Here is a 14,196-nt window from a genome sequence, read left to right on the forward strand (position 1 = left end):
TAGTTTCTGTTGCTTTTTTCTTATTTGCCTTCTTTTATTCTAAGCTGCTTGTATATATAGGAATTTGAACAAAATAATAGATGTTATATTCATAATTGGGGAAATGTGATTAGTAAAAATAGTATAACTGGGTTAAAGAAAAGTAAAAGAACAGGGGAGTTCAAGATGGCTAAATAGAGGCACCTAGCACCTGCACCTCCATAAAGAACCAATATAACAGGTATACAGCTGCATTTTCAGTACAGTGAATGTGGGAGTAAACTGGAAATAAGAAAAACAAAAACCTTGTAAGATTCAGAGATGAAGAACAACAGCAGAGTAAGAGAAACAAATATTCCAACACTTGCCACATGGCTCCATAGTCAGGAGAAGGGAAATCTCCCCTATGCAGGGGTAAAGGTGAAAAAGTTCCAGAAAACTCTTATTGGTACAGATACTGGCAATCCTAGCTAACAGAGGGTTTCACAACCCTCTAAGGATTGCAGTCTAAGTCTAACTACAGAGTGTAACCTGAGATTTGCACAGCAGACTTGCTTTGGAAAAGGATTTTGCATCTCCTAGTGAACCTCCAGAATGTTGCAGCAAGAAACCATCTTAAGAAGGGAACTGTTGTTTGAATTTGGACTGCTCTAAGGGTCAGAAAACCTTGCATATGACCAATTCTGGGAACCTCATAGACGCTCCACTACAATGATTCAGTTCATAGCTACCTCATGAACCAAATGCGGTTCAGTAGAGTGTCTCCGATTCAAATCTGCTGAGTGCTCTGCACAGCAGGGGATGGATATTGCTACACAGGAACAGAAGGTACTGCCCTCAAGAACCAGGAAATCAGGAAGCCTGCCCTGCTAGCCCAGGGGCATGACCAATTGCATGCAGATTCACACCGGTGCCAGGACTGAAAGCAGATGAGCCCATCACTAACAGGAAAGAGCTGTGGTTCCACTGCTGTGTGCTGGGCTTTTTTCTTTCTTTGTTATTTGTAAGCCTAGGGATTGAATCCAGGGGAGCTCCTCTACCACTAAACTACATCCGTGTATAGGAGGTTTATAGAACTCTAAATAGGGGATCAGAAAAGATATTTTCTATGGCATTATATTCAAACTATCAAAAATACAGGACAAAGAAGTAACTTTAAAATCTCAAGAGAAAAGCACCCAGTCACATTTAAGGAGTTCCCCATTAGACTAACAGATTTCTTAGCAGAAAACCTATAGGCCAGGAGAGAATGAATATTCCAAGTTCTGAAAGAAAATAATTGCCAACTGAGATTACCATACCCAGCAAAGGTATATCCTTCAGAAACAAAGACCTTCTAAGATGAGCAAAATCAGGGAATTCTGGACCAACAGACCTGCCTTACAAAAGATGCTTTAGGGAGTCCTATATCCCTTAGTGAAAGAAAGATGACTACCATAATGATAGCATTAAATTCAAATCCCACTAGAAGAGTACATACACAAGAAAGAAACAGAAAAGAAGTAACCATTACAATATGGAAAACCATCAAATCACAAAGATGATTAAAAGAGGGAGAAAAGAACAAAGAATATGCAAAACAACTAGAAGAAACTCAACAAAATGGCAAGCACAAATCTTTATCTTTCAATAATCTTGAATGTAAATGGACTAAATTCTCCAATTAAAATATACAGGCTGGCTGAGTGAATAAAAAGAAGACCCAACAATATGCTGCCTACAAGAAACTCACCTCACTAGTATAGATAAACGGTCAGACTTAATATGAAAGGATGGAAAATGATATTTCAAGAAAATGGAATTGTAAAGCAAGGAGGCATAGCTGTACTTATATTTCTGACAAAGTAAACTTTAAAAGTTGTAAAAAGAGACAAATAAGCTCACTATATAATGATTAAAAGATAAGTCCTCAAGAAAATATAGCAATTGTAAATCTATATGCACCAAATGCCAGAGCAGCCAATTTAATAAGATAAACACAATTAGATCTAACAGGATAGGCTCTAGTACAATATCTCACTCTCATTAATGGACAGATACTAACCCCCTCAAAATCAACAAAGAAACATCAGAGTTAAATTCTATTATAGATCAAATGGACTTAATAGACATTTATAGAACATTCTAACAGCTTCAAATTACAGATTTTTTTCATCAGAACATGTTTTCTAGAATAGATCAAGTACTATCAAGGCCACAAAACAAGTCTTAACAATTAAAAAAAAAAAAAACCTGAACCACATATCTTTTCTGATCATAGTGGAATAAAACAAGAATAAGAGAAACTTTAGAAATTATATGAGTACACAGAGGCTGAACAACACATTGAATGAAGTGAGACATTGAAGAAGTCAGAAGGGAAATTTAAAAATTTCTTGAAGCAAATGAAAATGAAAACACAACATACCAAAACCTGTGGAATGCAGCAAAAGCAGCACTAACATGGAAATTTCTAGCAATGAATGCCTACATTAAAAAAAATATTTTTAAGAAAATTTCAAATAAACAACCTAATGATGTATCTCAAAGGCTTAGAAAAGAACAAACCAGACCAAAAATTAAGGGGAAAAAATCAGCAGAAATAAATGAATAAATGAATAAAAAAAAACCCAAAGCATCACTTACTCAAAGGGTTCTTTGTTAAAATAAACAAAACTGGCAAACCTTTAGATAAACTAAGAAAAAAGTGAAGACCCAAATAAAAAAAATTAGAAGTGAAAAAGGAGACATTACATCTGACATTACAAACATACAAAGGATTATTAAGGATTATTTGAAAAACAACATGTTAACCAATTGGAAAATCTAGAAGAAATAGACAAAGTTATATGACCTACCAAAACTGAACCAACAGGATACAAAACCTGAACAAACCTATAACAAGTAATGAGACAGAATCAGTTAAAAAACGCAAACACAAACATCTCCCAAAAAAGAAAATCCCAGAATTGGAAGCTTCACTGCTGAATTCAACAAAGTTTTAAAGAACTAGCACCAATGCTTCTCAAACTGTTCCACAGAATTAAAAGAGAGGGAGCCCTGCCAAATACATTCTCTGAGACTAGCATTACTGTGTCACTAAAACCTGACAAGGACATAACAACAAAAAACTACAGACCAATATCCCTGAGGAATATCAATATAAAAATCCTCAACAGAATAGCATCTCAAATTCAACAGCACATCAAAAATATCCTACACCATGATCAAGTTGGTTTCCTTCTAAGTATATAAAGATGGTTCAACATTCACAAATCAATAAATATATCACATAAACAGAATGAAGGATAAAAATCATGATCAACTCAACATTTGCAGAAAAAGCATTTGATTAAAATGCAATATCTTTTCATGGTAAAAACCTTGAACAAATTAGGTACAGAAGGATCATATCTCAATATTATAAAGTATATATATGACTGGCCCACAGCCAACTTCATACCAGTGGGGATAAAATTAAAGCATCTTCTCTAAGATCAGGAACAAGACAATGGGAACTACTCTCACTTATTCAATAAGTACTAGAAGTTTTAGAGCAATCAGGCAAAAGTACATATAAGGGGGCCAGTCATATATATACTTTATAATATTGAGATATGATCATTCTATACCTAATTTGTTCAATGTTTTTAACCATGAAAGGATATTAAATGCTTTTTCTGCAAATATTGAGTTGATCATAATGATTTTTATCCTTCATTCTGTTTGTGATATGTTTATTGATTTGCAAATGTTGAACCATCTTTGTAGGATATTTCTGATGTGCTGTTGAATTTGAGATGCTATTTTGTTGAGGATTTTTGTATTGATGTTGGGTAGCATGGAAACTTTAACAATATTCTTCCAATCCATTACATTACAAATACAATGTAATCCCATCAAAACACCAATGGCATTCTTTACAGAACCAGAAAAAAAAATAATCCTAAAATCCATACATAAGCACAAAAGACCCCAGATAGCCAAAGCAATCCTCATTACATCAAATTTAAAAGCTTCTGTATAGAAAAAAAGAGTGAAGAGATAATATGCAAAAAAACTTCCAGCTGTTTATCTAGTTAATATCCAGAATATATAAAGAACCTAAAAAACTTTACAAAAAAACCACAAATAATCTAAGTTAAAAAAAAAATGGACCCATTATCTGAGTACTTTTCTGAAGAATTATAGAAGGCCAATAAGTATATTAAAACATGTTCCATATATCATTAGCCACTAGAGAAATGCAAATGAAAACTATGAGATACCATTTCATCCCAGTTAGAATAACAATTGAAAAAAAAAAAAAACCACTAACACATGCTAAAAAGGATATGTTAAAAAAAGGAACTCTTATACACTGTTAAGGGGAACCTCAATGAACACAAACATTACAGAAAACAGTATGGAGGTTCCTCAAAAAACTAAAACTAGAACTACCATATAATCTAGATATCTCATTTCTTGGCACATATCCAAAGAAAGTGATGCTAGCAAATGAAAAATATACCTGTCTGCCAAATTTACTGCAGCACTATTCACAGTAACAAAGATATAGAACCAGCCTAGGTGACTGCCAAGATGAATGGATAAAGAAAATATGGTATATGAACACAACTGAATGTTATTAGGCCATAAGGAAAAGTAAATTGTTATTTGCAGCAAAATGGATAAAACAGGAAGATAACATGTTAATCAAAATAAGCCAGACACAGAAACGTATTGCATATTATCTTTCGTATGTGTAAATTAAAAAAAAAGTTGACTTAAAAGTAGAATAGTGATTACTAGGGACTAAGAAGTGGGGGTCAGGAGGAGGATAGAAGAATGGGTAGTTGGACATGATCGATCATCAATATGTACATTTAATATGCATTAATTTAAAAAGTAGGAAAATAAGCCAAGTTTGGCGGCATACCTATAATCCCACCTATTCAAGAGGCTGAGGTAGGAGGATCAAGTTTGAGGCCAGCCTGGGTTAGCAAGACCCTGACTCAAAATAAAAACATAAGAAAATAAAAGGTTGGGATGGATGTAACCCAGTGCCTAGCATTTGTAAGACCCGGGATTAAATCCAATGTCTTAACTAAAAAAATCTATAACAGGAAAAAAAACAAAAACTTTAATACAAATGTACACTTTCACATAGTCATATCATTCCCCAAAGTTTGGAAGATAGGATTTTTTCATCCCCATTTAATGAAATAATCCAAAATTTGTGTGTAAAGTGTTGTCTAGGACATAATAGGACTTTTCAGAGAACCCACACTTAGTGCTGAGTCTTTGCAAACGATAAACTTAGATGATCTGCAGTTTACCTTAAAGCCTACCATTCATCTCAAATACTCTACTTTTCTAGGAAATTCTCTTTATGGTTAACATTTCCATGCTGGGTCCTAGGGAGGTATATTGGTTCAATGAAAAGACCCAGAATGACACATCTGTTCTTTTGCATCAATATCAAACAAGAGTGATATATTTTGGAACATACTTCCACAAAGCTAACTCTTCCCTCATATTTAAGCTGTGTCTATTATACAAATGGGATCTTTTCTGAATTGATGAAACTTTGCAGCATTCAGACAGGGATTCCAACTTACCTGCAGAAACACTAACTCTCCAGGCAACCTTTTTACAAACAGGAAAAAAGGCTGTAGTTTGAAATCCCTGGGTTTCAGCCTCCACTTACCCCCTGCATGGATACCTGCAAATGAAGGCTATTTGGAAATGGGGAGTTCCTGTAATAGCAAGACATGTCTCATGTGAAACTCATGTGAGTATCTTGAGTCTCTGCTTTTCTGAGAATACTAACTCACTGTGTGTCTTCCCATAGCACCTGAGGAAGGCTCTTTTACATTCCCTAATGGGGAAATGGTGGAACACAGTGAGGAGAGTAAGGACCGAACAATCATGTTGATGGGAGTGTCCTCACAGAAGATTTCCGTTCGTCTGAAGAGAACTGTTGCCCACAAGACCACCCAGACTGAGTCACTTCCTTGGATTGGCAGTGAGGGCCCTTCAGGTCACTTTGTGTTGTCTTCTCCAAGGAGGACAGCCCAGGACACCCTTTATGTGCTTCCCAGTCCCACATCTCCATGCCCCAGCCCAGTCTTGGTCAGAAAGCGGGCTTTTGTCAAGTGGGAAAATAAAGAATCCCTCATAAAATCAAAAGAAGAGCTCCGTCACCTCAGACTCCCAACCTACCAAGAGCTGGAACAGGTACCTGTTCATTTCACTATTTTTCAGAGTCTTGTGGTAAAGTACAACTAAACAGGGCAGAACATGTAAACTGAAGATTCTGAAGATTCAACTCAGATTATTACTAATAGAATAAAGGAGGGGAGGGAGAAAGGGAAGAACAACATTGCCAATTATAGGCAATAAGCCATTTTAGAAACAAGGAAGCAAGGATATATTAGTTTTAACATTATCCCTCATTTTATTAAAGGGGAGGAGTGCTTGTCTGCCTTTTCCCAAAACATCAAGATTTGCAATACATGTTGGGAGACATAGCAGTACAAACATCCACCTAGTTAGAATTCCTTATCTAATTCTACAGACTATACAGTGAAACTGCCCAGCCGGCCTCAGGATTCCCTGCACTGTTCTCAACATCACACTTTCCCTGTCAGACTCCACAGAACAGAATTAGAGAAACTTTTAAAGAAACAAGTTAGATATGTTTGCAAAACTCTTGATTTGATGCCTGGAATGAAGAACATAATATTAGGAAAAACATATGAAAACAAGAGATTTCCTGGATAAAAGGGAAGACTTCTTATTTAAAGTATTAAGATTCACTTTAGGAATCAAGTGACCAACCATGGTTACACAAAGCCCTTTCTCCTTAGGGGTAAAAGTTACCAAACAGAAGTTTTATAAACAGTGAAAGAAAGCTTGAAAAATAAACTTGATAAAGTTAAAATGACTTTGATCTTGGAGGCAAAGATTTGTTTCCAATCCTAGATGTTTCTTTGGTCCTCTGTAAAATACAAAAATGGAATTGCATGCTAAGTTTTCAAATCTTGAAATTTTACATGCCTATGTACTGAATAATGTAGTTAGCAGAAAGATTTTAGATAAATTAGGTCCAGGATAATTCCTAACCAGGGCCAGCAAACCCCCTAAACATTTTCATGGTTGCTCTGTTTATTTTTACCCATGCCAAAGAGACTTTAGGACCGTAATTCAGTAGGTACATTTTAGAGTAACAATAACGTGTCCCACTTTTCAATTAAATAAAATCCTTATAAAGACTTGTTTGTAATTTGACAATTCTATCCACAAGAAACTAGTTAAATTATACCAGTATTTTAAAGTAGCATGTAATATATGAATAGAAGTATGAATAAATATGACATGTTGTTTTAGTCTACGTGTACCTCTGAATCAGCATGGGACAAAAGAAAAAGCAAAGTTTCTTGGGTCACCTGTACCCAAGTTCCAATCTCCAGTCTGACACTATATAGCAATGTTTTCTGCTTCTATTAAAATCTAGATCTACCACCTATTTTCAGAGTGAGTGGAGGGTTAAGATAGTCTGTCATCATGTAAGAAAGCACGAGCACATACTCAATATTATATGGTAGCCAATGGACAGCAAACCAGGTAATTCAGGCTGAAAAACAACCCAATTTATCCTTAATTGTCCAGACACCACCCACATATTCTTTTGGTGTAATCAGTGCAATGCAATCTATGAACACTGGCTTCAAAATCAGAAGCTTGGAAATAAACTGATGACTCTGTAATTAAATCTCTACAAATTAGATCACTAAATCCCAGTTTAGGGGGTGCAGTAAAAATTTTTATCTTCATCAAAAGGATATACTAGTTTCAATGACTTGGAGAGGGTCTTAGATTAAATAAACTATAACATAGAATCTGCAAGCACTTCTTTCACAGCTCAGATCTCACCAGACTTTTTTTTCTGCCAAGTTAAGATCTACTACACAATGTCTAAAGGTTTTGTCATCCTCCACCCACTGCCCAGGAATGGTTTATTCTGCTTGCTAGCCACTCACATCTGTGATATGATAACAAAGACTAATTGCTGTTTGTACATGCTTATTTAATATTTACATGTTATTTTATATTCAGGGCAAAATAACTATTTTTAATTCTCAACCATAGTGAATAGGAGATGCCAATCATGTGTAGTGCTTCCAATACTTTAACTGATTTGCTATTCATTGCTGCTTTATTAACATACCTTATTCTCCTTTCCCTTTAGGAAATAAATACCCTGAAAGCAGATAATGATGCCCTAAAGATCCAGCTGAAATATGCACAGAAGAAAATAGAATCTCTCCAGCTTGAAAAAACCAATCATGTCTTAGCACAAATGGAGCAAGGTGACTGTTCTTAGCCCAGAAACTCAAGAAGCACAATTTGTAGATGAGTATACTGGAGATCTATTCTTTCACTGATTAACCTTACATGGACTGTTTAAAGAGGGTACTTTAAAAAGGAAAAGCAGTTTTTGTTATTTGTTTTTACCTAAAAGATTCCTAATCTGTAGCACGGTTTCCTCTTTTAATCAATTGGCTCAAAGGGGAGGAAAGCTGAAGAATGAGAAACTTTTGGTATTCATACTAAAACTTTTTTCCCTTTCTGGGACTAACACCAAAAGTGTGCTAAAACATGATTACAGTTTCCTGAAAGGGTAGCATCTCATGTGGCATGCTCAACTGATTCTTCTTGAGAACTAAAATCTCTGGAAAATGAATTTGCTTCCTTCCCTGAGTTTTCTGTAAACTAAGGAATATAATTTGTTCTACCCAACTTTTATGTTCATAATGAAAAAATACCCAATTCCAAAGCAGATTGACTCCTACATGCCAGCACTCCTTGTGAATCTGGTTTCTGCTTCACTACCTCAGACCTAATCAATTAGCTTCTTTCCCCTCCTTTCTCACTGTGCTCATACACACGAGCATATCTACCTAGAAATAAATTTCCAGAAATGCAGCCATGGCTTTTTAGGGACCTAGTAAACAACACAACATTATCCAATTGCAGGTCTGCAGGTCAACTCATTGTTCTAGTCTTAAGTCATTATAGGTAATCAAATCCAATACCTGGAAACATAGCTATTCCCATCTCATACATGACTGGCTTAATGAGCTAAAACAATGTAAACATGGTTGTCCTCATATATTCTACAGTGGATAGAATTAGGAATTTATGGTTTTTTAAGAAACAGTCTCTGAAGTATATTTAAATCATGTTCCATCTTTATCTTTTAAGTAAACAATTTTTAAAGTCCTCTGAATTTGTGCTTAAACTGTCTTTACTAGTAATACTATTTAGAAATAAGCTAATTGGATTAGTGGCTTAAATAATAGTTGACAGCATGTACATATGTATATAACATGTATATACAATATCAGATATGCATGTGGCTTGGGACTTTTTTTTCCTTCAAAAATGTGGAAGTGAATTGAACAAACTTTAGTCATTTATTCACAAATGTGACTTTTTGTTTCAAATTCATAAATATATAGTTCTGTTTGTTAGAAGATGAAGAAACTGCTTAAATGTAAATTGTTATTGTTTGGCAAAAATAACAACAGTCCCAGGAGTACCCTAATATGATGATTAATGATAAATGGGATCATTTGGTTGCCTAGCCAAGTATTCACAAACTCCATATCAGCCTTATTTTAGTTCCATTTTTAAAAATCATGTAACCATTTTTTGGGGGGAGGGATTTTCATGCTTGGAAAGCCTGGTATCAGGCCGACTTGCAATTTCTACACAAAATAACCAACTGCCAAGAATATAATTTTAACTGAAAGTCTCAAACCTAAAGCTAGTAGTACCAAGACTTCATAACAATGCAAAGTGTATACATACATACACACACACACACACACACACACACACACACACACACACTGTGTTGCCTACTTGGAGGATTCAGATCACTCAAGTAGTTTATGAAAAACTACTTTCCATCTGAACACTTCTTTGTACTGAGTTTTACTGACACATAACTAGCTTATAGTTGGTGTTTCATTACATTTTAAAAAATCACTTTACACACAAAGTTATTTTTTCTAAGTCCAAAATCAGAAATCCTCAAAGCAGGGCTACTCAGGTCTACCACCTCATTATAGCACTGTTACATAGTTTATATGGAACAAATACGCATTTGTGACAAATTTTAAAATTGTATTCTTCACTATTATTTTCCTCTTATAAAGACCAAAAAGGCTGTGTAACTCAATTTTTTAAAGAGTCACAGAAACAAATTTTTTCATTCTTCTTACTCTCCCATCCAAAATAAAGACCCCCTAAATTATTTTTTAATGTAAATAATCTTTATATGTAGGACTTCAAAAGGTCATAGTCCACTTAGTCAAATTATGACTAGATAGTCTCAAGCACTGCACAATCTACCATCAAAATGAATAGAAGGTAATAATTTCATTACAGTTCAGCAAGAGCCAAATTATGTTATATAAGTTAATATTATTCATGTTGAGTTACAGGGTCTGGTGGAATCTATAGAAATAATCTGAAACAAGCTTTTGTTTATCAAACCTAGGTTGCAAATTTTTGTTTCTCACATAAATTTGGGCACAAATAGATCTGTCAAAACAAGGATTTTTTTTCTTTAAATATAGCAATGTCACTTCTCCTTTTCTTTGTTAATTGTCCCACCTTTTCCCTGACCATTTGTGAATTTCTGTCTAAAGATGTATAATGTAAAAGAACTGCAAGGGAAAAAAAATGTACAGATTGTAAAGTTTTTTTTTTTTTTTTGATACTTGATGTAAGTTTTCCTTGTGTAATATTTATATGATAAAAGACATTAGGAGCCCTATAAAATAAATGTCTTGTGTTTCTTCAACTTTATGAATATATAGAAACTTCACCTGAATTTTTACTATACTCCACACTGAGATCACTCCCCTATGCTATTAAATAAACAATTTTCCTGAAAGGACAAGCAAAGCAACTAAACTTTCAGCTAGTGTTTTTTATGTCATGAAGAAGTAACTTTGGGGGCTAGAATCGTGGCTCAGAAATATAGCACACGCCTAGCATGCGCGAGGCACTGAGTTCCATTCTCAGCACCACATAAAGCAAAATAAAGACACTGTGTTCACCTATAACTAAAAAATATATATTTTTTTAAAAAAAGTAACTTTGGAGAAATATCCAACATTTTCCCACCATACCCAAATATTAAGTCTGTAATTTCTTAACATTAATGGAGACTACCTGAGGTTGTCATTTCTCTGTGGCTTTCATCTTTAATTTCACAGTTCCACCTCAACAAACTACTGAGCAAAAAAGATAACACTGGTAGAAGATGATTCAACCTAGTGTACAAACAGATTCATGCAATTTATTTGTGGTCATGATTCTTTACAGTGATTAGAGATAGTCATGATTTTCCCTTAATCCCCAGTCAAATATTTTGTTAAGTGGACCAATGGAGGTGTTTCAGCCATTCAAATTCTACTGTGTAATGCATTCTGGTACATGTGGAGGGGGTTGTATTTATCATTTTGGCAATTTATAATATTTCATACAAAAGAATGAAATCATACTGACAACCTGACCCTGAGGAAAAAAAAGATTAAACTGCTACCAAAATTTTCTCTACCCTGTGCTCCTTACAAGGTATAGAAGTATCATTATCAAAATGTTGTCTAGCCACATACATTTTAGGTTGTCCTATATTTTGTCACAAATACAGGTAAAAATTTTTTTTAAATGCTGGTTTAAAATTTTTGTTTATTCTCTTTAATGAGGCAAGATTTCCAAGATCTACAGAACACAAGGAAATAGATTCAAAGAAAATACCTATTTCCCTTTTGAGAAGAGTTTATGAGTAATTGTGTGGTAATTACATATAGACAGAATGTATGTTATTATATGGCCCATAGGAAAGGTCAATTCCTACTTTAATCCAGAAACTCCTAGTAAGATCATGTCCATAGGTGCTATTAGGTGCCACTGGTTGAACAAAGACAGGAAGAAAAAGGAAGGAGGAAGGAAAGTATGAAAATAGAAAAAAAATGAAGCTGAGAACTAGTAATGAGGAGGTTCAAAAGAATTAAGTGGATGTATCAAAAAAGCTGTTAGATTTTAGGAAGCAGTGGAGTACCATTCATCTTATTCTACATTTGTACTTAACTCAATTTATAAAACATTTTTACATTAATGGCCTTTCACATTAAGGTCCTAAATCAGTTATGCAAAAGAAACTTACAGATCAAAGATTATTAAGAAAATCCCATATTAAAAGAAAGAAGATGATGTTAGGGTCTAGAGGACTGAGCTTTTCATTCAATTGACATTCACAGCAATGTGAAAATAGGAGTTCCAGCTCTACTACAACTCCAGGAAAGGTGCTCAACTAAGAAAAGATTTATAGTGACTGCAACAGATAACCGAGCAACAGATAACCTATGAAGGTACAAAAAAATTTTGTAGAAGTTTATAAACTAATGCTTCTGCCATATTTACCATAAACCTTTAGTATTAAAAAAGTTAAAATGGTTGTAAATCTTCTTTCCATATCAGTAACTAATGCTCCCAAAAAGAAAAGAAGCAGAAATATAAAAGTTTTAAATGAACATTTTTAAAAACTAACTCTTTTGGAACATTTTACTCAAGTGGTCTTTTGCTTATACATATATATATTTTAAAGTATTTATTTTTGAGTTTATAGCTACTGATAACTGGTGTTTTCTTAATTAGGTAAAGCCTTTTTCCTTCAATTATAACAAATGAAACTAAGTCTCTTAATTAAATATAAACACAAAAAAAGTGTTAGTTTACAAATAACCAAAACTTTTTTATGTTTTTCTGTCCTGAACACATTCCTTCAAAGAGTTAGCTTGATAAATACATGTTGAAGACTACATCATACACATATTTATGTTTAAAGATTTAATTAACATTATTTTAGATTTCACCAGAGGATTTACTGTAAAATAAAATATCAAATTTGCCAAATATCAAATACCATTTGCTCACTGGTAATTAAGCTATCGTTGAACTGGTTAGATCACAGGTTATTATGTACAGGTATTGACCAGGAGCCCACACCGAAATTTTATAAGAAGTGTGAGAAATTTTGTATGATCAGCCTTTTTTCTCCAATTCTTACACTAAGAGAAAAATACCAATCGCCTCTTAAACCCTCACAATAGGAGCTCTATAAATTTTCAACAAATTCATTGGTAAGTATGTCTTTATGAAACAACCTAAGCAAGGGGCAACTGGCTCATTCCTCATTTGACAACTAAGAGCAAATTAATCCTTGAGAGCTAAGGTCATTTCAATCCAAAACACCCCTGACCACAGTTTAAATTCATAACTCTCAATCCCCAAGACTTTGCTCTATTCACCAGACCACATGTAGCTATTCTCTAATACTATGTTTCCCAAATTTAGCTATGAATCAGAATTATCAGTGAATGCCCTACCTGACCCCTGATCTACTGAAGCTGGAAATTACTGCCTTAATCCTGTGTGATACAGTTCAGTCTAACTTTGAATATCAGATTATCTAAATCGAGGGCACAAACAATGAAAAGACCAATTCATAGGAAAAATTTTCACATTATGTAACATCTGTATGTATTTTTGTCCCTTCAAATAATTCTGACCTCAAGTTTTAACTTAGCTTAATTTCAAATAAAATCATACCAGTTTCAAATCCAACTAGAAAACAAAATCAAATATGCATAGTAAAAAAAAAACCTAGGCTATCACTGTATTGTCTTGAGCAAAAAAAACAAAAACAAAAACAAAAAACCTGGGCTTCAATTAATAGAACCTTAAAAAGAAATGTGATCAGAAGAAATCTCATCCCATAAAAGAAAATACAAATCATGACAACTACATTTTGAACAGAAGTATCAGTCCCTTTCCTACTTTGTAAAATAGAATTAACAAATATAAAACATCTACAGGAAAACAGATGAGGCAAGAGTCTATATTCTTTTCTATCACAGGCAGAATCATTTATGTGTTTCAATCCTGAACAAAATACAGGTTAACAATCTAAATTCAATCATGACAATAAAATACTTTTCCATTTTCCAAGTTTGATGGTAATAAATATTTACACTTTTAAAAATATTTTTGTTCATTTTTGTTTTTTAAAAAGACACAACATGCTCAATAGTACACAGAATATGGAAAAAGTCATCACTTTGAGAGATCAATTGGTAGTATAAAACAATGTTCTTATACATTAACCCAATTCAA

General features: G+C 33.9%; 1 protein-coding gene across 3 annotated transcripts in view; it reads left to right on the forward strand.

Moving 5' to 3' along the window:
- RASGRP1 (RAS guanyl releasing protein 1) overlaps positions 1–14,191 on the forward strand; it is a 73,116-nt gene extending 58,925 nt beyond the window's left edge. For all 3 annotated transcript variants that reach the window (XM_081289090.1, XM_081289091.1, XM_081289089.1), the window contains 2 exons: positions 5,792–6,177; positions 8,192–14,191. In XM_081289090.1, coding sequence (XP_081145216.1) covers positions 5,792–6,177; positions 8,192–8,326 — 521 coding nt within the window. In that variant the 3' untranslated portion in view covers positions 8,327–14,191. The remainder of the gene's footprint in view (positions 1–5,791; positions 6,178–8,191) is intronic.
- Positions 14,192–14,196: the final 5 nt, after the last annotated feature.

Source organism: Spermophilus citellus (genome assembly GCF_964194105.1).
Source record: "Spermophilus citellus genome assembly, chromosome: 4".
NCBI lineage: Eukaryota > Metazoa > Chordata > Mammalia > Rodentia > Sciuridae > Spermophilus > Spermophilus citellus.